At 40.2% G+C, this 23,096-nt stretch overlaps 1 protein-coding gene across 4 annotated transcripts in view; it reads right to left on the bottom strand.

Moving 5' to 3' along the window:
* The window catches only part of MGAM (maltase-glucoamylase), a 169,720-nt gene that overhangs the window by 80,203 nt on the left and 66,421 nt on the right, over nucleotides 1-23,096 (bottom strand). For 3 of the 4 annotated variants that reach the window (XM_060196722.1, XM_060196721.1, XM_060196723.1), the window contains 6 exons: nucleotides 8,599-8,719; nucleotides 7,276-7,385; nucleotides 6,439-6,590; nucleotides 5,403-5,574; nucleotides 4,178-4,277; nucleotides 1,317-1,429 (listed from right to left, as the gene is read on the bottom strand). In XM_060196722.1, coding sequence (XP_060052705.1) covers nucleotides 1,317-1,429; nucleotides 4,178-4,277; nucleotides 5,403-5,574; nucleotides 6,439-6,590; nucleotides 7,276-7,385; nucleotides 8,599-8,719 — 768 coding nt within the window. Of the gene's footprint in view, nucleotides 1-1,316; nucleotides 1,430-4,177; nucleotides 4,278-5,402; nucleotides 5,575-6,438; nucleotides 6,591-7,275; nucleotides 7,386-8,598; nucleotides 8,720-23,096 lie in introns of those variants that run through there. The other variant, XM_060196724.1, reaches the window with a different exon arrangement.

Raw genomic sequence — 23,096 nt, 5'->3', positions numbered from 1 at the left:
GGAACAACACAATGGACCCCTTTGTGGGCTCCTATAAGACCTTGCCCTCAGTGTGGATCAACAATGGTAGTGAATGTTCCATTCTCCAAAGGGAGGTTGGACAACATATTCTACCTGTTACCCGAAGAAGATGAATCCTGAAATTAGTGCAGCCTGTAATGTTCCTAGCTGTGACCATAGAATGCGAGCTCAGACCAACAGGGATGCAGAGGTTACATAAGCTCCTATGCTAAATATGGGCCCCAGATCAAATCAGTGGGGTTTATAGTTAACTATATTTATATATACTTTTCCAATGTTTAGGAACTACTCTCTTCCCTGATCCAGCTTTCTAGTCCTCTTTCCAACTCTGACACCATCTTCCCAGACAATACCACCTGCATATTAGATGTCAGGCTCAGGCAAAAACTAGTAAAGTCATGGGTCCTTGGAATATACCTAAAATATATCTACTAGCTATTTCCAAAACAAAGACGCCAAATCTTTGTCTGCAATAGTCATGCCTTTAGATTCATGATTAGACAACAATTTGTTCTGCTTTATATGTTAACTCTTTTTCAGCTACCAGGTTCCAGATGCTACAATAATGTCAACCTGACTTGCCTGGGCAGACAACCCCATTAATGTTTCCTGGAGCCCTGCTTCCCCAGATCCCTGCCCTACTAGAAGAAGAGAGACAGGCTGGGAGTATGGATCAGCCTGCCAATGCTCATGTTCAGCAGAGAAGCAATTACAGAAGCCAGACCTTCCACTTTCTGCACCCCATAATGATCCTGGGTCCATATTCTCAAAGGGATAAAATATAAGAAAGCTATCAAGGGAGGGGATGGGATATGGAGTTCTGGTGGTAGGAATTATGTTGAACTATACCCCTCTTATCCTATGGTCTTGTCAATATCTCCATTTTATAAATAAATATCTAAAAAAAGAAAGTCACATCTGCTTTTCTAACTTTTTTCCACACCCTTGAGTGCTGGGCCAATTTGTAAGAGCTTTAGAGCAGCTACTTGTAATAGATTATTTCTGTGAGCCACATTACATAATAAGTTTACTTTTATTTGTACTATTTAGAATTTTTATCAGCCATAAAATAAAATCACCTGTTACCCCTTTTTTTTTATGAAATTATGAGTAAGAGACAGACCCAAAAGCAACACTCTATCATATAAGGTGTACTGTGGCATGTGTGTGTGTGTGTGTGTGTGTATTATGTTTTTCTTATTCTTTAGTTCCAGCAACCTAACCCAGGGTCTCACATATCACATATGCAGAGCAAGTAATCTCCCACTAATCACCTGACCAACCCATGAATTTACCTCCAAATATTCTTGAACAACTTGCTCTGGGTTTTCTCCCAAGAACACATAGAAGTCAAAAATGCCCCCGATGATGCGGTATGTGATGGCTGGGGTGGGCTGGAGGGTTATCTCTTCAAAGTTTAAAAAGAGAGAGAGAAAAGAAAAATTAGAATCAACTCTAGAGTTATAATTACCATATTTTTTGCCAGAGGATCACCAATTATCTGAACATTGATAAAAAAAAAAAATCATAATGCCTTGTGTTTCATGCACAAAGAGACAAATTAATGATATCAATCTCACAGCCCATGAAACCCAAGGCATCTGCTGTGTGGCAGAGATAATTACAGATGACTGAGGTGTGTTAACATTCTGTGCCAGTCTTTCATACATGAGGATCAGTTTCATAAAAGGATTTGAAACTTCCTGCATTAGCAAAGATATTTTAGGGTGAAGACATATGAGTGTTTGAAATCCCTTCTCAAGTTAAAAAAAAAGTCTCTCCAGAGAAAATGGTTTTTTGATAAGTCCCTCTCCTAGAACATCTCTGATCTTCACTGTGACAACACAATGGCATGACACCCAACTAGACTCAATAATATGATGTCTCTGGGAAAAAAATGTTCAAAGTCATTGTCAGAAAATGCAAAGATAGTCTCCTGTGAGACTATCATACACCAGAAACAACAGTAACAACAACTGATGGAGAGGTTGTGGGGGCAAAATAACCCTCCTGCACTGCTGGTGGGAATGTAAATTAGTCCAACCCCTATGGAGAGCAGTCTGGAGAACTCTCAGAAAGCTGAAAACAGGCCTACCCTATGACTCTGCAATTCCTCTCCTGGAACTATATCCTAAGGAACCAGACACACACATCCAAAAAGATCTGTGTATATTATGTTCACAGCAACACAATTTGTAATAGCCAAAACCTGGAAGCAACCTAAGTGTCCAACAACAGATGAGTAGCCGAGAATGTTGTGGTCTAGTTACACAGTGGAATACTACTTTGCTATTTCAAATGATAAATTCACCTTCTTCACCTCATATTGGATGGAGCGTGAAGGAATCATGTTAAGTGAGACAAGCCAGAAAGAGAATGAATATGGGATGATACCACTCATAGACAGAAGTTGAGAAATAAGAACAGAAGGGAAACACAAACTAGAACTTGGAATGGGTTTGGTTTTTTGCAACAGAGTAAAGGACTCACGGTGTGTGTGGTGGTGAGTGGGTTCTGGTGCCTGATGGTGGAGGAGAACCTAGGTAAGGGGTTAGAGTGCTATGCAGAAACTGAGAGGCTGAGTAAGTTGTGTTATATATACACAATGAAATACTACTCAGCTGTTAAAAATGGTGACCTTCTTTACCCCATCTTGGTTGGAGCTTGAAGAAATTATGTTAAGTAAGATAAGTCAGAAGCAAAAGGGTGAACACGAGATGATCTCACTCATAGACAAAAGTTAAAAAACAAGTTCAGAAGGAAAACCACTAAACAGAAGTTGGGCTGGAGTTGGTGTATTGCACCAAATTAAAAGACTGGGGTGAGGGGAAGGGTTCAGGTCGTGGAACATGACAGCAGAGGAGCACCTAGTGGGGGTTGTATTGTTATGTGGAAATGTTATGCATGTACAAACTATTGTATTTTCCTGTTGACTATAAACCATTAATCCCCCAATAAATTAAAAAGTAAATAAATAACCCTGCCCCACTAGGGAAAGAGAGAGGCAGGCTGGGAGTATGGATCAACCTGTCAGTGCCCATGTTCAGCAGGGAAGCAACTACAGAAGCCAGACCATCTACCTTCTGCAATCTACAAGGACCTTGGGTCCATACTCCCAGAGGGTTAAAGAAGAGGAAAGCTATCAGGGAGGAAAGGGGATGGGATACAGAGTTCTGGTGGTGGGAATTGTGTGGAATTGTACCCCTCTTATCCTATGGTTTTGTTAGTGTTTCCTTTTTATAAATAACATTACATTGAATTAAAAATAATAAATAAATAAAACTAAATATATAACCAATAATATAATATATTATATAATATATAATAATAATATAAACCTAAAGGTTATATATTATTATATAACATTTGCATACACAAAAAGAAAGCCAAGAAATGTTACACACATACCAAGTACTGTGATTACTATCTACTATAAACCACTAATTCCCCCAATGATTTTTAAGTAAAATAAAAATAGTAATATGAAAAAAAGAAACTCTGAGATTTGGATCTTACCGGTGCAAATACAGAAAAAAGTTGAAAAAATTTAGCACAGTCTAGAATCTTCAAAGACAGAGAAACTAGCCACCCCATGAAATATTCTCCTGTTACACTATTTGGTCTTAAACAATCTGTTCTTACTTTGTATGAACTTTGTGACTCATTCCACTTTACTTTTGTAACCTCAGAGTGTCAGACTATAGCATCTATCTGCTCAGTCCTAAATCCTGGTTGGCTCAGTATCTGCCATCATTATGTCCAGAACCGCTGACTGTTGCATATTCTAGTTAGTGTTAACACCTTACAAGATCCAAGTCTGATCAAAGATGACTAAGACTAAACTGGTAGAAACTGTATCCGAGTGGATAAGGGTTGGTTATTTTACCTCTATAGTATAGTTATTTTACCTCTGTAGTAGCAAACATTTCAACAAAGGCAAACTAAGCCAAGAACACAATAAGCTAGAAGAGAAACCCTACTTGTAGGTCAACAGTTAATGGAATGGGGAGGGACAGGATGCACACAGACATCTAAGTTACGACTCAATCATTCCTAAAGGACTCCATTTTTCTAGTCATGATGTTGTAAAAAAAAAAAAAAATTACTGAAAATGACACATGTGCTTTTATCCACTGAATATGCTTTCAGGTCTTACCCATGGCATTGCTGTTCATCAAAAACACTCCAAAAGACAATCCACTAGCATCTTCTAGGCACAGGAAGAATGTCTGTGTGCCATACAGGTTAGTTCCATCCTGCAGAAAGATAGGCGAAAGCTAAAAATTTACAGTCTATTAATCTAAACCCCACCTGGTGGGAAATACCTTAGAAAATTAGCTGTGGGGAGTCGGGCTGTAGAGCAGTGGGTTAAGCGCAGGTGGCGCAAAGCACAAGGACAGGCGTAAGGATCCCGGTTCGAGCCCCAGCTTCCCACCTGCAGGGGAGTCGCTTCACAGGTGGCGAAGCAAGTCTGCAGGTGTCTACCTCTCTCTCTCTCTGTCATCCCCCTCCTCTCTCCATTTCTCTCTGTCCTGTCCAACAACAATGACAACAATAATAACTACAACAATCAAACAACAAGGGAAACAAAAGGGAATAGATAAATAAAATAAATATTAAAAATAAGAAAATTAGCTGTGTGAATGATGTAAACAACTGATGGGGAGGGCAGACAGTGGTGCACCTGGTGGAGCACACACATCACCAAGCACAAGGACCAAGATCTGAAGCCTCGCTCCCTATCTGCAGGAATGGGGGATGTTTCACAAGTGGTGAAGCAAGTCTGCAGGTGTCTTTCTTTCTCACTTCCTCTTTACCTCCTCTGGTTACAATTTCACGCTGTCCTATCAGGGGAGCTATCAGGTGAGGGGATGGGATATGGAGATCTGGTGGTGGGAATTATGTGGAGTTGTACCCCTCTTATCCTATGGTTTTGTTAATGTCTCCTTTTTTAAATAAATTTTAAAATTTTTAAAATGAAAACAAAAACAGTTAAAAATGACCACCAGGAAAAGTGAATTCTGGCTCCAGCCATATCCTTGGAGGTGATTTCAAAAATAACAATAAAAATAATAAAATAAAATAAAATAATTGACAGGGAACTCACCGCCAAAGAAGACATTAATAAATCTTTAAAATAAAGAATCTATACTTGACTGATGGGAATTAGCAGTAAGTGTTTATTTTTGGCATTTACTATTATCCCATTTTAAATAATAAGAAACTGGAGACACAGTTTTAACTTGCCCAGAACCACATAACTAGAGAGTAGCAGTACCAGAAAGTCCCACTCAAAAATCTCACTCCTAACCACCACACTGCAGCTCTCAGAGTGACTTTAAGGAGTGGATGCTAGTCACTGGCCCAACCTAAAAGCTTACAGCATTGGGAGTTGTGTCCCTGGCAAATAGGGACCAGGTCTTCCAGTTCATGTCAAGGCGGTACTGCTGGTGCACATGTTCTCCTAACCCATACACGTTAGCACTAGGCAGGCGGATGGAGAACTGTAGGAACTGATCACTGAACTGGAGAGGCCCGATGCTGGAGTCAATCCTAGACACAGGAGGGAAACAGGTAGGTGGGCAACAGAGCAGAAAGAACACCCTATCTTTATAGCTCAAGCACAAGGTACCCTCTGATTAATTCCTTGACCTTTAGGAACAGTTTTTCTTGTGACACCAAAAGATTGGGAGCTTTGAAGACAGGTGCCATCCATTATAAAAATTGTGTGTGTATGTGTGTGTGTGTGTGTGTGTGTGTGTGTGTGTGTGTGAGAAAGAGAGAGAGAGAGAAAGAGATTAGAGCCAGGCTGCAGTGCACCTGGTTAAGTACTCACATTACAGCGTGCAAGGACCAGGGTTCAAGTCCCTGGTCCCCACCTGCAGGGAAAAAGCTTTACAAGTGGTAAAGCTAGGCTGCAGAGTCTCTCTGTCTCTCTCCTTTTCTATCTCCCCTCTCTCAGTTTCTCTTGGTCTCTGTCCAATAATAAATAAATAAATAAAATTTTAAAAGAGAGACAGTGTTCATAGAACATTACTCTGCCATGTATGGTGCACATACTTAAGGCACACATTCCACCACTGAGCCACTCCCTGGCTCCTGGCACATTTGATAGACTTCTCATCCAGACATCCTACCACAGAACCAGAAGACTACGCTTCTGTTATAATATATGCTCCCTAAATAGTTACTGGTGGCTGTGTGAGTAAATGGACAGAGGAAACACAAAGAGCAATAAAAGGAAGAAAGTACATGAGAGGCAAGCACAGGTACCCATGGGAGGCAGGGAGTCTGGTCACCATGTGGGCAAGGCCACGTAAAGGTTCAACACTGAAATACATCTTTGCTCAGGCTTTCCAGCCTCCCTCTCACATAACTATCCTCTTCTAGATCCACAGATATGCCCTCAAAACTTACAGAGTACGTCGGTTGCTTTTCCTGACCACTTTGATGCTAAAAGGTGTTTGTGAGACCTCAACAGTGTAGTTCAAATTAGAAGCAGCACTTCCTGTGAAGGGTTTCACCTGCTCGTGAGGAACTTCAAATCTGTTTTGGTTTCGGTCAGTTAACTGTCCAGAGGCAGCAAGGAGAAAACAGTCAACATAAGAAACATCCCAACCAATGCCTGTGCTTCCCAGTAACTCTGCAAACAGTATTGGAACACAGTCATGGATTCAGTGGGCAGAAATGACAGGCCCCAGTCTAAATAAAATGTATCTGTCCATCCTTATGTGAAATAAACACCGTGCATCTGCAGAGCGGGGTAACTGCTAGAATTTTCAAAGATTGCCAGTCTACTCTCAATATCCATTTAGGAAACTATCACATGACAGAAGGTTGTAGGTGCCTTCAAAACACAGGTGCTAGAGAAGAGATATGTCAGTAGAGTTAAACACCTGTGTTAGCATCTTTCTCTCTCTCACTGTAGCCATTGAATGGTGCACCATTAAATTTTCTCAAAATGATTTTTTTCCACCTTGTATTAAGGAAATGGTATTTTACAAGATTGTGATGTTTCCAGGGTACAATACGTATCTCCCCAAAATGCGTTAACATGAACCTCCCTTCACCAGAGCACTACCTCTCTCCACTGTAGTTTACTCTGTCCACTCTCCTATTTTAGCTCCCTGCTCTCTCTCCCTCCCTCTCTTAACAACTCCCATTATATAGGGATATTCCCAGGGTTTACCAATGTTTCTCCCTGACTTCTCTCTTCCAAAGTGATTTTTTTTCCAAAAATAAACACACTACAACCTTGAAGTGGAATCGGTTGGATGTCTGGTATTCTGCTGTGAGAAGGACATTTTCTACATTATTTCCAAATGGAGAGGACGATGACAAGCTTCTCAGTTGTGCTGTGAAACCTAATACAAAGAGAAAGAAAAAGGGTTTTCACGGCTGGCTGTGGACATTTATACATAACAGACTGAAAATGAACTTTTTGGTGAAAAGTTTTTATTTCCCCTAAAAGTTCATATACACACACATATATATGTATATATAAGTGTGTATATATATATACATATATATATATCACCATACACACTATCTTAGACTATATTTAGAAGCTACCTACTATTACTGTCTTATCCATAAACCATGCCTCTTCTCTACAAAATCCAACCAAAAATCTCTCCCCATGTGCCAAATTCATTGGAGCAGCCCATCAGTCAGTCACTGGGTGACAATTGAACACCACCTGTCACACAGCCCTCAAGGTGTAGACTTGATTCTTTCTATTATTCTCATGCTTCCTCACAGGGGTCTTCATCCTGACACCTCACTGACATCACCTCTAGGTATGTGTGACAGGTCAGGGACCCAGTGAGACCTTACTAGAAAATTCTCATTAGAACAAGAGCCTGTGTAGGGGTAACTGCTTCTAGTTTTCATGCTAAGAGCCCTCTCCAAAGTCGTAACCTTCCATTACCCTTCAGAATGTGTCTTTACACTCTGTACTTGAGGGAGAGAGGATTAAAAGAGATACTTGGTCTATGGAACCCTCAGTTGAAGCCCTGGCACAAAAGAGTATATAGATAACACCAGTGGAACCCTAACCCAACCCTAACCCTAACCCGAACCCTAACCCTAATACTGTGGTATCTCTCCTCTCTGTGTGTTTCCCTCGCTCTCTTTTCTCTGTTTACTTATTTATTTTTATTATTACCAGGATTATTGTTGGGACTCAGTACCTGCAAGATAAATTCACCATTCCCAGAGGCCATTTTTTCCACTTTCTTTTATTTGATAGGACAGACAAAAATAAAGAAGGGTTGGTAGGGACAGAGAGTATGAGAAAAAGAGAGACAGCTGAAGTGCTGCTTCACTACTCATGAAACTTCTGCAGCTCTGGTGTATGATGGTGCTGGGGATTGAACCTGGGACCTCAAAGCCTTAGGCTTGAACGTCTTTTGCATAAACATAGCGCTGTCCTCCTCCCAGCCCAGATCCCAATATTAGTTGAATTACTCCTCAGTGGCCCAATACAGTGCCCCCTACAGGCTCCTTCAACTGTCCTCTGGGGTACACTGAGTGCGTCCAGGGGCTTGGGCCCTAGGCAGTTGAAATCTGACTTACCTGCTTTTGTGTTTGAAAGGCTTCCCTGCCTTGCATAGCCATGATTCCTGGAGTAGTAGCACCAGGGTGCATTGATGGGCCCCTGAGGCTGCCAGCAGCAGCCACGCTGCCCACATAAGATCTGAAAGAACAGATGGGTCCATATAACTACAGTCATATGTGCAGTACAACCATCTACATTTTGAGCACGTGGCCTCATCAAGCACCTCCTTTTTACAATATTTTTTATTAGTTAATAATAAGAAAGAGAGAGAGAGAGAATCTGAGACCAGAGCACTGCTCAGCTCTAGCTTTTGGTGGTGCTGGAGATTGAACCTGGAACCTCAGAACCTCTGGCAGGAAAGTCCTTTGCAGAACCGTTGTGCTGCTGTCTGCACCATGATAAAATCTAACTATGTGTTTATTTGTTTTTAAAGTTTGTTTTTATGAGAGAGAAACCAAAGCATTGATTTTAAAATTTATTTTGATTTATTTTTAATGAGAGAGATACAGAGTAAAGAAGAGGAAGAGAGAGAGAAAGAGAGATGCCAGATCATTGCTCAGCTCTGATTTATGTTAGTGCTGGGGACTGAACCTGGAACCTCAGAGCCTCAGGCATGAGAGTCCTTTGTAGAACCATTATGCTGCATCACCCAGCACCTTTTATGAAGAAAGGACTGATAAAGAAAGCACTGTGTTCCAATACAGAGCTAGTATTCTGAGGTGTTTTTAACCAATTCCTTCCTTATTCTTGTCACTCTATTATATATACCTGTTATCACCTGTACTACTGAGGTCATAATGCATCCTGTATTATGGGACTGCATTGTAGCCTATGTCTGACAGCACAACAAAACTGATACAACTGTTTAAATATTGTAAGCTACAACTGAGTCTAAAATACCCATAGCCCAAGTTGGAGAGTTTCAGTCACATTGACTTTTTCCCCCAAGTCTTTGCAAGCAAGTTTATTCAGAAACACTGGAATCAAGTCAATTTTTCTTTGATTTTTGTAATGTGTGTGCTCCATATTAGCATATGTATGTGTGCATGTAAATGTATTCATGCATTCATATATGCACATTTAAAAATTAAAAATCTCCAAGTGGACTCTAATTTTTATTTATGAATAAGGTGCCTGATTTACAGCACAATGAATAAGGGGATGAAGTGGAAATGAAAATGAATATGATTCCTTTCTCAAGACAAATTTGGGAGAACAAGCCTAGCCAAATACAAAAAGGTAAAAAGAAACTGCTCCTCTTGAGCATGGCTTGATACCAATAAATTATAGCAAAAAGAATTTGGCTTCCTGTTCGTGTTTGGTAGCTAAAAGCACAATGTGAAACCTACATGGGATGTGGCGCTTTGCAACAAAGTAAAAGACTCTGGGAGAGGGGGAGGAGGGGTGGCGTTTGTCACCAAGTGCATCATGGTGGAAAGAGATAAGCCAGGGTGGTGGAAGTGGTCCTGAGACACTTAAAATAGAGAGATGAGAAGTTGTACCCCAGAGGCCCATGGGATACAGAACTCCAGTGGTAGGAGTTGTGTGGAATTGTACCCCTCTTATCCAATGGTGTTGTGGATTATTATTGTCAATACAAAATAAATAAATAAATAAGTGTGTCATGTCAATGGCCACATGGTTAAAATACTTCATTTAAGGGCAAGGGGGTGGCATACATGGTAGACTTCACATGCTGCCATGCACAAGGACTTGGGTTCAAGACCCCAATTTCCACTTGCAGGGAAGAAGCTTCAGGAACAGTGAAGGTGTTGTATGTATCTCTCTTTCTCTAGTTCCCCTTCCCTTATCAATTGCTCTCTGTCCTATCAAATAAAATGGATAGACAAAGCTTTCAAATGTAAGTATTCAGGAGACAAGTAGTGGTACATCCAGTTAAGTGCACACATCACCATGCAAAGACCGGGGTTAGAGCCCCTACTTCCTACCTACAAGGGATATACTTCATGAGTGGTAAAGCAGGTATGCAAGTGTCTCTCTTTCTCTTCCCCTCTCTATCTCCCCTCTCCTCTCAATTTCTCTCTGTCCTGTCAAATAAAAATAGAAAGGAAAAAAATGTAAAAAATGGCCACCAGGATCTGTGGATTCATAGTGCAGGCACATAGCCCCATTGATAACTCTTGTAGAAAAAAAAAAAAAAAAAAGGAAGAAAGGGGCAGAGCCAAGATGGTGACTTGAAGACAACACCTGGTGTGAGCTCCAGAAAAAAAAGCAGTTTTCAACATGAGATTCTCAGGAGAGGGAAGGATATCTGACCATAGGTGGTAAGATTGAGCAAGGGGCTGACACCAAAAAAGAGTCCTATAACCCACTCTTGGGCTGGCAAACAGAGGCCAAAGGATAAGGAAAGGAGAATCTTTGAACCTCTCCAGATTGGCTGCACACAGCCTGGTCCCCTTCTTAAGCCAAGCAAAGACAACCAATTATAAAAAGAAAAGCTGAGTCCCTGATTGGTCAGGTATTCTGTCATTCAAATAGAGCCCCAGCCTCCTCCAAAAAGAAAAAGAAAAGAAAAAAAAAAAAAAAAGGCTTCCAATGACACCCCTGCTGGGCCAGAAATCCTGGTAAAGAAAATAGCTCCACAGGAAGTCTGCTAGGAACAGCTGGTCAGCCTGTGGGGGCGGGTTTTGGGGGGAGGGGGAGGGTGAGTTCAGAAGTAGTCAAGCCAAACATTTTCCTTTCCTTGTCCTTTTGGCATCAGGTTGATCAAAATTAACTGTTGTTGCTTTTTCCATTGATAGATGACTGGGTGTGCTATCCACTGTGGGAGGAACTAGTTTCTCTTTCCCTCTTCCCTCCACCAACCTTTTTCACTCCTACTGGCTAACTCAAAAAAAAAAAAAATTTGCTTTCACTGCCCTTTTTTTACCCCCTTCTACTTCCTTCTTATGCTTTCTGAATTCACTGACACTCATTTGTGAAAGAAATCTGACTCAGAGTGTACTCTGTGTGTGTGTGTCTCTCTCTTTTCTCCTTTCCTTTCTACTCTTGCTCTCTCTAGAATTTATAGTCTATTTACATAATTTACAGTATATCTGCATAATTTTCAATTATTGAATTGTATTTTTCCCTTTCTCTTCTTTTCCCTTTTCTTTTCTTTTCTTTTTTTTTTTTTCTTGGACTGGAGATGATGTTTGGATAACTGGTATTGGTTAACTGCATCAATCCTTGCTTCAGTTGCTATTGTAATTTCTGACGTTGGTGACTGCATTTGTGAAAATATGTCAGGTTATCATGGCTTTTATTCAAAACACAATTGAAGAAAAACAGAACACAAAAATACAAACCACATAAAAAATGGTTAAATCAAGAGCAAATACAAATGTTACCACAATGAATCAGGACAGGAGCCCAGAAGAAACTCCAAGTCAGTCAGAAGTAACCATAGATAAGAAAAGTATGCAAGCAATAATAAACCTAATAATCACAGTAATAAAGACAACTTTGGAGGAAAGTACTATCAAAATTAGGGAAATAGCAGATGAAACCCTCAAGGAAAATACTAGCTACCTTGAGGTAATTAGGGAACTGAAAGCTGAAATAGCTGAGATAAAAGGCCAATTATCAGAATAAGCTAATACTATAACTGAACTGAAGAAGGAAACTGAGGGAAAGGAAAGCAGATTAACAGAAACAGAAAACAGAATTGGCAAGACAGAGGATGAGCTAAAGAAAAACTAAGAAAGAGGTAAAAGAGCTCAAAAAGAGATTAAGAGGCATTGGAAACAACAATAGGGACATATAGGATGATCTCAAAAGAAGTAATATTTGTATAATTGGCCTACAAGAGGAAGAAAGAGAGAAAGGGAAAGTAAACATACTAGAATAAATAATAGAAGAAAACTTCCCAAACCTAAACAACAGAAAGGACATTAAGATTCAAGATGCCCAGAGAGTCTCAAATAGAATCAACCCAGACCTGAAGACACCAAGATATACCAAGTTACACTAAAAATAACTAAAAATAAAGGATCCTAAAGGCAGCAAGAGAAAAATCAAAATGTCACATACAGAGGAAAACCCATAAGACTATCAGCAAACTTCTCCACTCAAACTCTAAAATCCAGAAGAGAATGGCAAGATATCTATCAAGCCCTGAGTGAGAAAGGGTTTCAACCAAGGATAATATATCCTGCTAGACTTTCATTCAAACTAGATGGAGGGATCAAAAACTTCTCAGACAGGCAACAGTTAAAGGAGGCAACCATCACTAAGCATGCTCTGAAAGAGGTTCTAAAAGACTTCTTATAAACAAAGGCATCACCATACTACTTGCCATATATCAAAGCAAATAAAAAAATTGTTGAATAATGACACTACAATACATTAAATCCATAATATCAATAAATGTCAATGATTAAACTCACTCATTAAAAGGCACAGAGTGGGAAGGTGGATCAGAAAACACAACCCAATGATATGCTGCTTGGAAGAATCCCATCTAACCCAACAAGATAAACACAGACTTAAAGTGAAAGGATGGAAAACTATCCTACAGGCTAATGGAAGACAAAAAGGCAGGAACAGCCATTCTCATATCTGACACAATAGACTTTAAATTAAATAAAGTAATAAAATATAGCCAAGGCCATTACATAATGGTTAGAGGATCAGTCAACCAAGAAGATTTAATAATTATTAACATCTATGAACCCAAAATAGGAGCCCATCTAAATACATCAAAAGCCTACTGAAAGAATTACAAAATACATCAAAAGTAATACAATAATAGTGGGAGACTTCAACACCCACTTTCACACTTAGACAGATCAACTAAGCAAAGAATCAACAAAGAAATTAGAGAATTAATGAAGAGATCAACAGACTAGACCTCCTGGACATTTTCAGAGTTCTTCACCCTCAGAAACTAGAATACACATTTGTTTCAAATCCACACAACACATACTCAAGTATAGACCACATATTAGGCCACAAAGACAGTATCAACAATTTTAAGAGTATTGAAATCATCCTAAGCATCTCCTCAGACCAGAGTGGAGTAAAGCTAGCATTCAACAACAAACAGAAAATTACTAAAAGTCACAGAAATTGGAAACTCAACAACATACTGCTTAAGAACCACTGGGTCAGAGAGGCACTCAAGTAAGAAATTCAAATGTTCCTGAAAACAAATGAAAATGAAGACACAAGCTATCAAAATATTTGGAACACAACTAAAGCAGTACTGATATGGAAACTCAGAGCCATACAAGCATACAATAGAGAACAAGAAAAAGGTCAAATAAATGACCTTACTGCATGCCCAAAGGACTTAGAGGAAGAAGAACAAAGGAACCCTACAGCAACCAGAAGGACAGAAATCACTAAAATTAGAGCAGAAATAAACAACATCAAAAATAAGAAATCCATACAAAAGATCAATGAAGCCTAATGTTGGTTCTTTGAAAAATTAAACAAGATTGACAAACCCCTAGCCAGATTAACTAAAAAAAGGGGGAGGAGACTCAATTAAATACAATTGTAAATGATAGAGGAGATATCACAACAAACACCACAGAAATCCAGAAACTCATGCAAAACTTTTATGAAGAACTATATGCCTCCAAGCTAAAGAATCTGGAAAAAATGGAAGAATTCCAAGAAACATACACAGCACAATTCATAATAGCTAAAACCTGGAAGCAACCCAGGTGCACAACAACAGATGAGTGACTGAGAAAGCTGTGATATATATACATGATAGAATACTATGTAGCTATTAAGAACAATGAACCCACCTTCTCTGACCCATCTTGAATGCAGCTAGAATGGATTATGTTAAATGAGGTAAATCAGAAAGATAAAGATGAGTATGGGATGATCCCACTCATCAACAGAAGTTGAGAAGTAGACATATACAGATGTTGAGAAAGAAGACAGAAAGGGAAACTCAAGACAGTAACTGAGTTTGGAATAGGCCACCAAAGTAAAAATCTCTGGGTTGAGGGTGAGGGTACATGGTCAGCTTCACTGGGATGGGGTGGTAGGGGGATGGGATGGGACACAGTCTTTTGGTGGTGGGAATGGTGTTTATGTACACTCCTATCAATTTATAGTCATATAAATTGCTATTTAATTAATATTAGAGGGGAATAATTTATTGAATGTTTCAAACTTTTTAATGTACAGACCATAGGCTGAGTCTTTGAAAGGTTGACTCTCTTAAAAACTTAGATCAGGTAGAACAGACACAGCTATATAAAAATAGCAAACACAGCTATATACAAATAATGTCAAAGGACATAAATTATGGTGATGTTGTGTATGATACAGCAAATTCTAACAAAGAGATTTTCAAAGTTAACCCAATTCCCAAATAATTTGATTACAGCAATAACTATTTATTGCCTTCTTAAACACATTTAAGACAGCAGGAACCTCCCACTTCCTCTGTAGAGCCTATATTTCCCCCAGTCCTGGAACCTGTAGAGTGGGGCTCACTTTCCTACAAGTTTGTCTCAGTTCATACCAGATGATATTGCATCTGCTGATCTCAACCTAATCAATGCAGTGAGTACCACCTCAGCAACCTTAACTTCAAACTGTGTCCAGAGACGTCAGGCATGGAAGTGAAACCTTTCCTTTCATAGTATTCTCTAATTTCATTCCAGATGGTTCAATTCCTAACAAAGTATCCACAAATTACATGTATCCATAAATTAAGGCAAAACATATACCTGACAGCAAAAATGCACAATAGTCTACACTGAGTCAATATATGCAGCAAGCAAGTAGAAAGACTTAAAAAGACACCATAAAGTTCATAATGAAATAGTGTCTATTTAGACTTAAATACCCTCCTCATCTACTTCGTATTACACTTCCCTCAGTCACTCCAAAGCCAACCTTATCAAAGTCAGGACTATAAAAGCTGAATAAGGGCAAGAGACTGGCATACTTTAATGATGACTCTGTAGTCACAATCAGGCCAAACCATTAGCTGGGGCCCTAGTCGGGGAGTCCTGAAATTCCTAAATAGACAAGATGGACCTAGCCCTTGAATAAATCCCTCTTTCCATTGTTACTGGTCATCTGAACAACACAATAGACCCCTTTGTGTGTCCGCATAGGATGTTTCCTTCAATATGGATCAACAAAGGTAGAGAATATTCTGTCCTTCAAGGGAAGCTGGACAACATACTCTACTTTCTACCTGAAGAAGGTTGGTCACAAAATGGTGCAGCTTGGAAGGTTCCAATTCATGACTACAGAATGAGAACTCAGATCTACAGGGATGCAGAGGTCACATAGGCTCCTATGCTGATTATGGTTCCCAGATCAGGTCAAATCAATGGGGTTTACAGTCAACAATATTTATACACCTTTCCCATATTGGGAAGCTACTCTATTCCCTGATCCAGCTTTCTGGTCCTTTGTCCAACCATGACATCATCTCCCCAGACAATAACATGGACCCACCTGGATATCAAATGTCAGGCTCAGAAAAAAATAAAATAAAATAAAATAAAACACTAATATAGTCATGGGCCCTTTGGACTATTACTAAAATAGTGCTATTAACTATCTACAAAAGGGAGACCCCCAAATCTTCATCTGCACTATCCCAGCATTTAGGTTCATGATTAGTCACCAATTTGTTTGGCTTTATATGTTAACTCTCCTTTCAGCCACTAGGTTCCAGATGCTACTGTGATGTGTCGTGGGCAGACAACCTCACCAGTGTATCCTGGAGCCCACACTCACCAGAGCCCCACCCCACTAGGGAAAGAGAGAGACAGGCTGGGAGTATGAATCGACATTCATGTTCAATGGGGAAGCAATTACAGAAGCCAGACCTCCCACCTTCTGTATCCCATAATGGTCCTGGGTCCATGCTCCCAGAGGGATTTAAAAATAGGAAAGTTATCAGGGGAGGGAAGGGGATACAGAGTTCTGGTGGTGGGAATTGTGTGGAGTTGTACTCCTCTTATCCTCTGGTTTTTGTTGATGTTTCCTTTTTATAAATAAAAATTTAAAAAATTAAAAAATAATAAGGAGGAGAAGGAGAAGGAGAAAAAGGATGAGAAGAAGAAGGAGGAGGAGGAGGAGGAGAAATTCCATTTAATGGTCTCAGATTGGACCTGGGAGATAGAAAGCAGTAGTTCAAAGAACTTGCATAGGAGAGGCTCTAATTTTGATTCCAGGCATCACTTAGACTAGAGCTGAGTGGTACTTTGTTTTCTTCTCCTATGAATATAAGTAAACAAATACTTAGTCATTAAGCTCCAGACCTACGACTTTCTTGGACCCCCAAGTCCTAGTGGTCCAACATAGTGAATGTTCAGAGAACAATGGACAGGACCATAGAGATGAAGGCTTCAAAATCATGCAGTTCACATAAATTACTAAGTTTCTGTCCTTGCTTAGTGAATGCATGTATCTGAGCACACTCACATTTCATCCATAAGCATTTGACAGGAAGGAAAGGGGGGAAGTGTGCAAGGAGGCATGACTCAGCAGCTAAGTCACAGTATTTTTCGTAAGCAATGTCAGAACTAAAGACACAAAGCCTGGCTTCCCTTCATTTCACAGCCTAACAACTGCTGTTAATAACTCAAGACATTGAACAGAAACTTCTGGAACTTACAGCTCTCTGCTCTTTTCACTACTGTAGAATGACTTTTCACTAACGTTGTGTAGACACAGTAATTAGGAGGGTGAAGACTCATGATGATTTGGCACATTGCATAGTATTTCTCAACCATTAAACTTTATTTATTAAACCCTTAATGATAAGAAATTGGAATCTGGATAATGATAGCACAAGCCAATGAATAATAAGTAGATAAGTGTGGTTGCTATCAAAGATAACAAAGTCTACATAATATTATGACCTTTCTGATGTCACTGTAAAGATTGTCATTCGTATGATTATTGTCTACAGAAAGCACAGAATAGCAGTGGAAAGGTATAGCTCACCCAGTAGGGCACCTGCCTTGTCATGCACACAGTTGAGGTTCAAGCCCCAACACCACATAAGAGAATCATGGCCCCAAGAGAAGCTCCTGTATTGTAGTGTCTGTCTGTCTGTATATATGTATGTATGTTTATTTATCCATCAGTCACCTATCTACCTATCTATCTGTCTATGTCTATCTCACCACCTGAATGAAAAGTTGGCCTACCCCATCATCTGGGGCCCTAGTCAGGGGATCCTTGGATTCCCACATAGATATCATGGACCTAGACATCTCATAGATCTCTCTCTTCATCATCACTGGTCATTTCCACCAGGAACAACATCATAAGCCCTCTTGTGGGCCTCTACAGGACCTTGCCTTTAATTTGCAACAACCATGGTAGGGACTGCCCCACGCTCCAAGGGAGGTTGTGTCATTCTACTCTGACTCCAGGAAGGCTGGTCCTGAAATGAGTGCAGCCTAGAATGTTCCCAGCTTTGATCATGGACTGTGAACTCAGAATGACAGGAACTAGGAGTTTACACAGGCTCCTGTGCTAAATGTGAATATATGTGGACCTGGGTCAGCCTGATGAGGTAAACAGTTCATTGTATTCATATACTTTAAGTTGTGGGCTCCTCTCTACTGCCCTACTCCAGTTTTCTAGCCCTATTCTCAACTCTGAAACCATCTTCCCAGACAATATTGTTGGGATATTGTACAGATGTGGTTGAGTTAGGCAGGCTCCACAAACCACCATATTTCCATGCAAGTATTATTATTTACATATCAATCTTCTGCCTTCTTTTAAAAATGACTCCTCTGCCACTATATTACCAGCTAAGACCCTAGCAATCATTGCTATGGAAGCTTTCTACCTTCCCAGAGTGCCTTGTTTTCTGCACCCCCTTTCCTAGCCTATTCCGTCCCGACTTGCCACTTCCAGAATTCTCCTATAAAAGTCACTTCTGCTTCAGCTCTCTCTTTTTCTCTTTCGCATCCTGACCTGGAGAAGACATGGAGAAGGGCTGGCATGCTTAGCAGGAGGTGGCCATTTTGCTAGCTCCACGTGGCCTAAACCCACTGTGCTCACACTGGACTCTGGAGCATCCACATCAATAAAGAATTATATTACCATGTCGCCACGAGTTCTTCGTCTCTCTCCCCGGTGAAGCTAGCCCGGAAAATATTTTCAGTGCACCTGCATGGCAGTTGTCAAGCTCAATCAAAAATTACTAAAGTAATAGGCCCCCTGGAACATACCTAAAATAGACTTCCTACTTCTTGCCACTCTAAGATCCCAATTTTCATCTGTTCCATCCCTACTCTTTGGTTCCTATTTATTAAAAATCTTGTCCTGCTTTGTATCTCATGGCCTTTCAGCCACCAAGTTACAGATGCTACTATGATGCCATCTTGACTTCCCTGGACAGATGAATAAAGTCTCACCTTTCCAGAGGTCTACCCCACCAAGAAAGATAGAAACAGGCTGGGGGTGTAGATCCACCTGTGAATATCCATGTGCAGTGGAGAAGCAATTACAGAAGCCAGAAGTCCCACCTCCTGCACCCCCAAATGAATGCTGGTTCATATCCCCAGAGGGGGAGAAATGTTTTGTTTTGTGTGTTTTTTTTTTAATAAAAAGGAAACATTGACAAAACTATAGGATAAGAAGGGTACAACTCCACACAATTCCCATCACCATATCTCCGTATCCCATCCCCTCCCCTGATAGCTTTCCTATTCTTTAGCCCTCCGGGAGTATGTACCCAAGGTCATTGTGGGATGCAGAAGGTAGAAGGTCTGGCTTCTGTAATTGCTTCCCCACTGAACACAGGCATTGACAGGTCGATTCATACTCCCAGCCTGTCTCTCTTTCCCTAGTGGGGTGGGGCTCTGGGGAAGCAGAGCTCCAGGACATATTGGTGGGGTTGTCTGTCCAGGGAAGTCTGCTTGGCATCATGCTAGCATCTGGAACCTGGTGGCTGAAAAGAGAGTTAACATACAAAGCTAAACAAATTGGTGACCAATCATGAACCTAAAGGCTGGAATAGTGCAGATGAAGAATTGGGGGGGAGAAATGTTAAGGGAAGATAACCAAAGAGCCCTGAACACCAATTCCATCAAGACCCCAAACCCTGAGAGAGAAGAAGGAGGAAAAAGGAAGAATATTCAGAATAGCAATAGGTGTAGGTGTGACTTAGAAAGAAAGGGAAGCCAAGACCATAGAAAATTTGGGCAAATATATATAAATATAGATATTTATAGAAATAATATCACAAATGCTACCATGATGCCAACCTGACTTCCCTGGACAGAGGACTTCACCAGTGTACCCTGGGTCCCCACCTTCTCAGAGCCCTGCTCCACTAAGGAAAGATAGGGATAGGCTGGAGTATGGATCGACCTGCCAATGCCCATGTTCAGTGGAGAAGTAATTAGAGAAGCCAGACCTTCCACCCTCTACACCTCATTATGACCCTGGGTCCATGGTCCTAGAGGGATAAAGAATAGGAAAGCTTTCAAGTGAAGGTAAGAGATACAGAACTCTGTGGTGGAAACTCTATGGAATTGTATCCCTCTTATCATACAGTCTTGTTGTTGTTTTTTTTATTTTGTAGATAAATTAATAAAAATATAAAATAATAGTTAACACATATCTGTGACCTTGGGAAAACTATTTCAGTTTCCAGTGGTGGGAATGAGGACACAGAACTCTGGCAGTGAGGAAGATGTGGAATTATAACCTTGTTTTCTCATAATTTTGTAAACTAACATTAAATCACTAATAAAAAAAAGAGAACAGTTGGCCTAAAAGCAGTAAATTTGCATATATGTGAGGCTCCTGCCTCTCCCCCCACAAAAAAAAATGACAAACTATAAACTGTTCTCAGATTACCCATTTTTCAGTAGTTATAGGGCATGCCAATTTGTATTAAACCTGTATTCTCATCCCCCGCCCCCATTACACAGTTCATTCTAATCCTGAAAATCAAAGGGTTTTTAAGGATTATCTTCCATGTCTTTGCTGGGCTGCATATCTGGAACTGATGCAAACTTTTCTGGTCCCTGTTGTCAATAGATCTTTCAACTATAAATTCTGGAATTGTGGTTCAAGATCTTTATCCAGGAAGTAGAGAGTGATTTGCAGGCGCTGCAGTGTCTTTCCTTCTCTCTGTGTCTGTCTGTCTCCCTCCCTAGCTTTCTCACCCTTTATTTAGAAAGAAGAGGGAAAATGGCTGCCTGGAGCAGTAAAGTTTATCCAGGCACCAAGCCCCAGTGATAACTCTGGTGGGAAAAAGTAAAAAGTGTCCTGGAGCAGTTAGAGTATAACAGGCACTGGTTCCAGAGCAACAAAAACAACAGAACTACAAATACATATCTGATCTTGGAAAAAAGAAGCAGATTAGGTAAGGAGGAAATGAGTTCAACTCATGTGACAATGAGACAGCAAAATGAAGGTGTTTTACAGGCACTACAACTCCTGGAGTGAAGATCAGGACTAGTGGTTTAGTAATTTAAACATCTATCTTTTTCTTTTTTCCATGAAAGGATCTCCTAGAGATCATTTTTTCCCCCAAAGAAGTCTGTCAAGAGTATCCAAAAGGTTTGGGCTTAGAAACATGGAATTTCATTTTAAGAAAATGAAAATCTTTCCTAGGGAGGGCAAGTCAGTGCATGCTTGGATAAGTGTACACAATACAGTGCACAAGGATACAGTTTCAAGCCCCAGGTTCCCACTTGCAGGGGGAAGCATCACAAGTGGTGAAGCAGGGCTGCAGGAGATGTCTCTGTCTCTCTCCCTCTCTATCTCCCTCCCTTCTCAATTTCTCTATGTCTCTATCCAATGATAAATAAATAAATGAAAATATAGGGGTCGAGTGGTGGTGGACCTGGTTAAGTGCACATGTTAAATGTACAAGGACCAGGGTTTGAAGCCTTGGTCTCCACCTGCAGGGGAAAGCTTTGCAAGTTGAGAAGCAGTGCTATAGGTGTCTCTCTTTCTCTCTCTCTCTACCTCCCCCTGCTCTCTCAATTTATAAGTGTATCTATCCAATAAATAAAGATTTTTAAAAAAAATTAAAAATAAATAATTTTTAAAGAAAGAAAATTATTCCAAGGGAAAGTGATAGTGTTATTTCTTTACATGTAATCCTGGATGACAATGGATCTATGTGTGACAAAATGGTACAGCAATGGCCTAAACACTAGAATATTAGGCCTAGTCTGATACTGTCATTATGTTTGTCCCTCTCTCCTCCTCCTCCACACGACCTCATGACTTTTATTAACATGCATTTCACACAAATACAGCATTATCCATATATTCAATCTCTCAACAACAGCCTCATTCAACAAATAGCGTCCTGGACACTTAAAACATGTGGCAATATACTGAAGCTATAGCTTTTGTGAAAAAAAAAATAGATGGGGCCAGGTGGTGGCACACCTGGTTAAGTGCTCATATTACATTGCACAAGGAACCCAGTTCAAGCCCCTGGTCCCCACCTGCAAGGTGAAAGCTTCACAAGTGGTGAAGCAATTCTTCAGGTATATCTCTGTCTCCTTCCCCCTCTCTGTCTACCACACCTCTCTCAATTTCTCTCTGTTTTTATCTAATAATAAATAAAAAATATATATTTTTTAAATCTTTTTTTAAATATTTATTTATTTATTCCCTTTTGTTGCCCTTGTTGTTTTATTGTTGTAGTTATTATTGTTATTGTCGTTGTTGGATAGGACACAGAGAAATGGAGAGAGGAGGGGAAGACAGAGAGGGGGAGAGAAAGACAGACACCTGCAGACCTGCTTCACCACCTGTGAAGCAACTCCCCTGCAGGTGGGGAGCCTGGGTTCGAACCGGGATCCTTATGCCAGTCCTTGTGCTTTGCACCACCTGCGCTTAACCCGCTGCGCTACAGCCCGACTCCCCAAAAATATATTTTTTAAATAAATTTAAAAATATATATATACAACCATTGAAAATCCTCCCAGAGTTTTTCTTTCTGGGCCAACTAAGGAGAAGCAGGTAGGTGGATGAAGGTCATAGATTAATTCAGTTGGGTACAACATGAGGAAAAATCAAAGGTCATTTATTGAACTACAATCTTGATACCATAGTATTTAAAAGAAAGTCTTTTTATTAGGGCTGGAGATAGCTCACCCAGTAGAATACACACATTATCACATACAAGGCCCTAAGAACAAGCCCTAGCACCACACAGGAGCACCACAATCAGCACCAATGAAAGATCCATGAAGCAATTCTTTTTCTCTTTCTTACTCTCCACCTGCTTCTAGTAACTAATTTCCTGATATACTATGACAGCGACAAGCAATGAATGTAGACCAACTTCCTCCAAGCCTCATTTTCCCAGCATCCTGTGAGTGAAAAAAATATATATAGACTACAGTTTCCCTCTCATATTGACAAAGCAACACACTAAAAATCTTCTACAACAAATTTCAATCTACCTAAAACTCTTAAAACACGCTTCTTCTGGAACATGACTGTTGTGGGATGGGCCAGGGAAGATGTCTCAAAATGCTTGGCTTATATTGGCCAGACTTGGAATTTCCACAGGCTTATGAAA

The sequence above is a fragment of the Erinaceus europaeus genome, chromosome 8, assembly GCF_950295315.1.
Source record: "Erinaceus europaeus chromosome 8, mEriEur2.1, whole genome shotgun sequence".
NCBI lineage: Eukaryota > Metazoa > Chordata > Mammalia > Eulipotyphla > Erinaceidae > Erinaceus > Erinaceus europaeus.
Note: the sequence above shows the minus strand (reverse complement) of the source record. Positions and strands in the feature narration are given on the sequence as shown.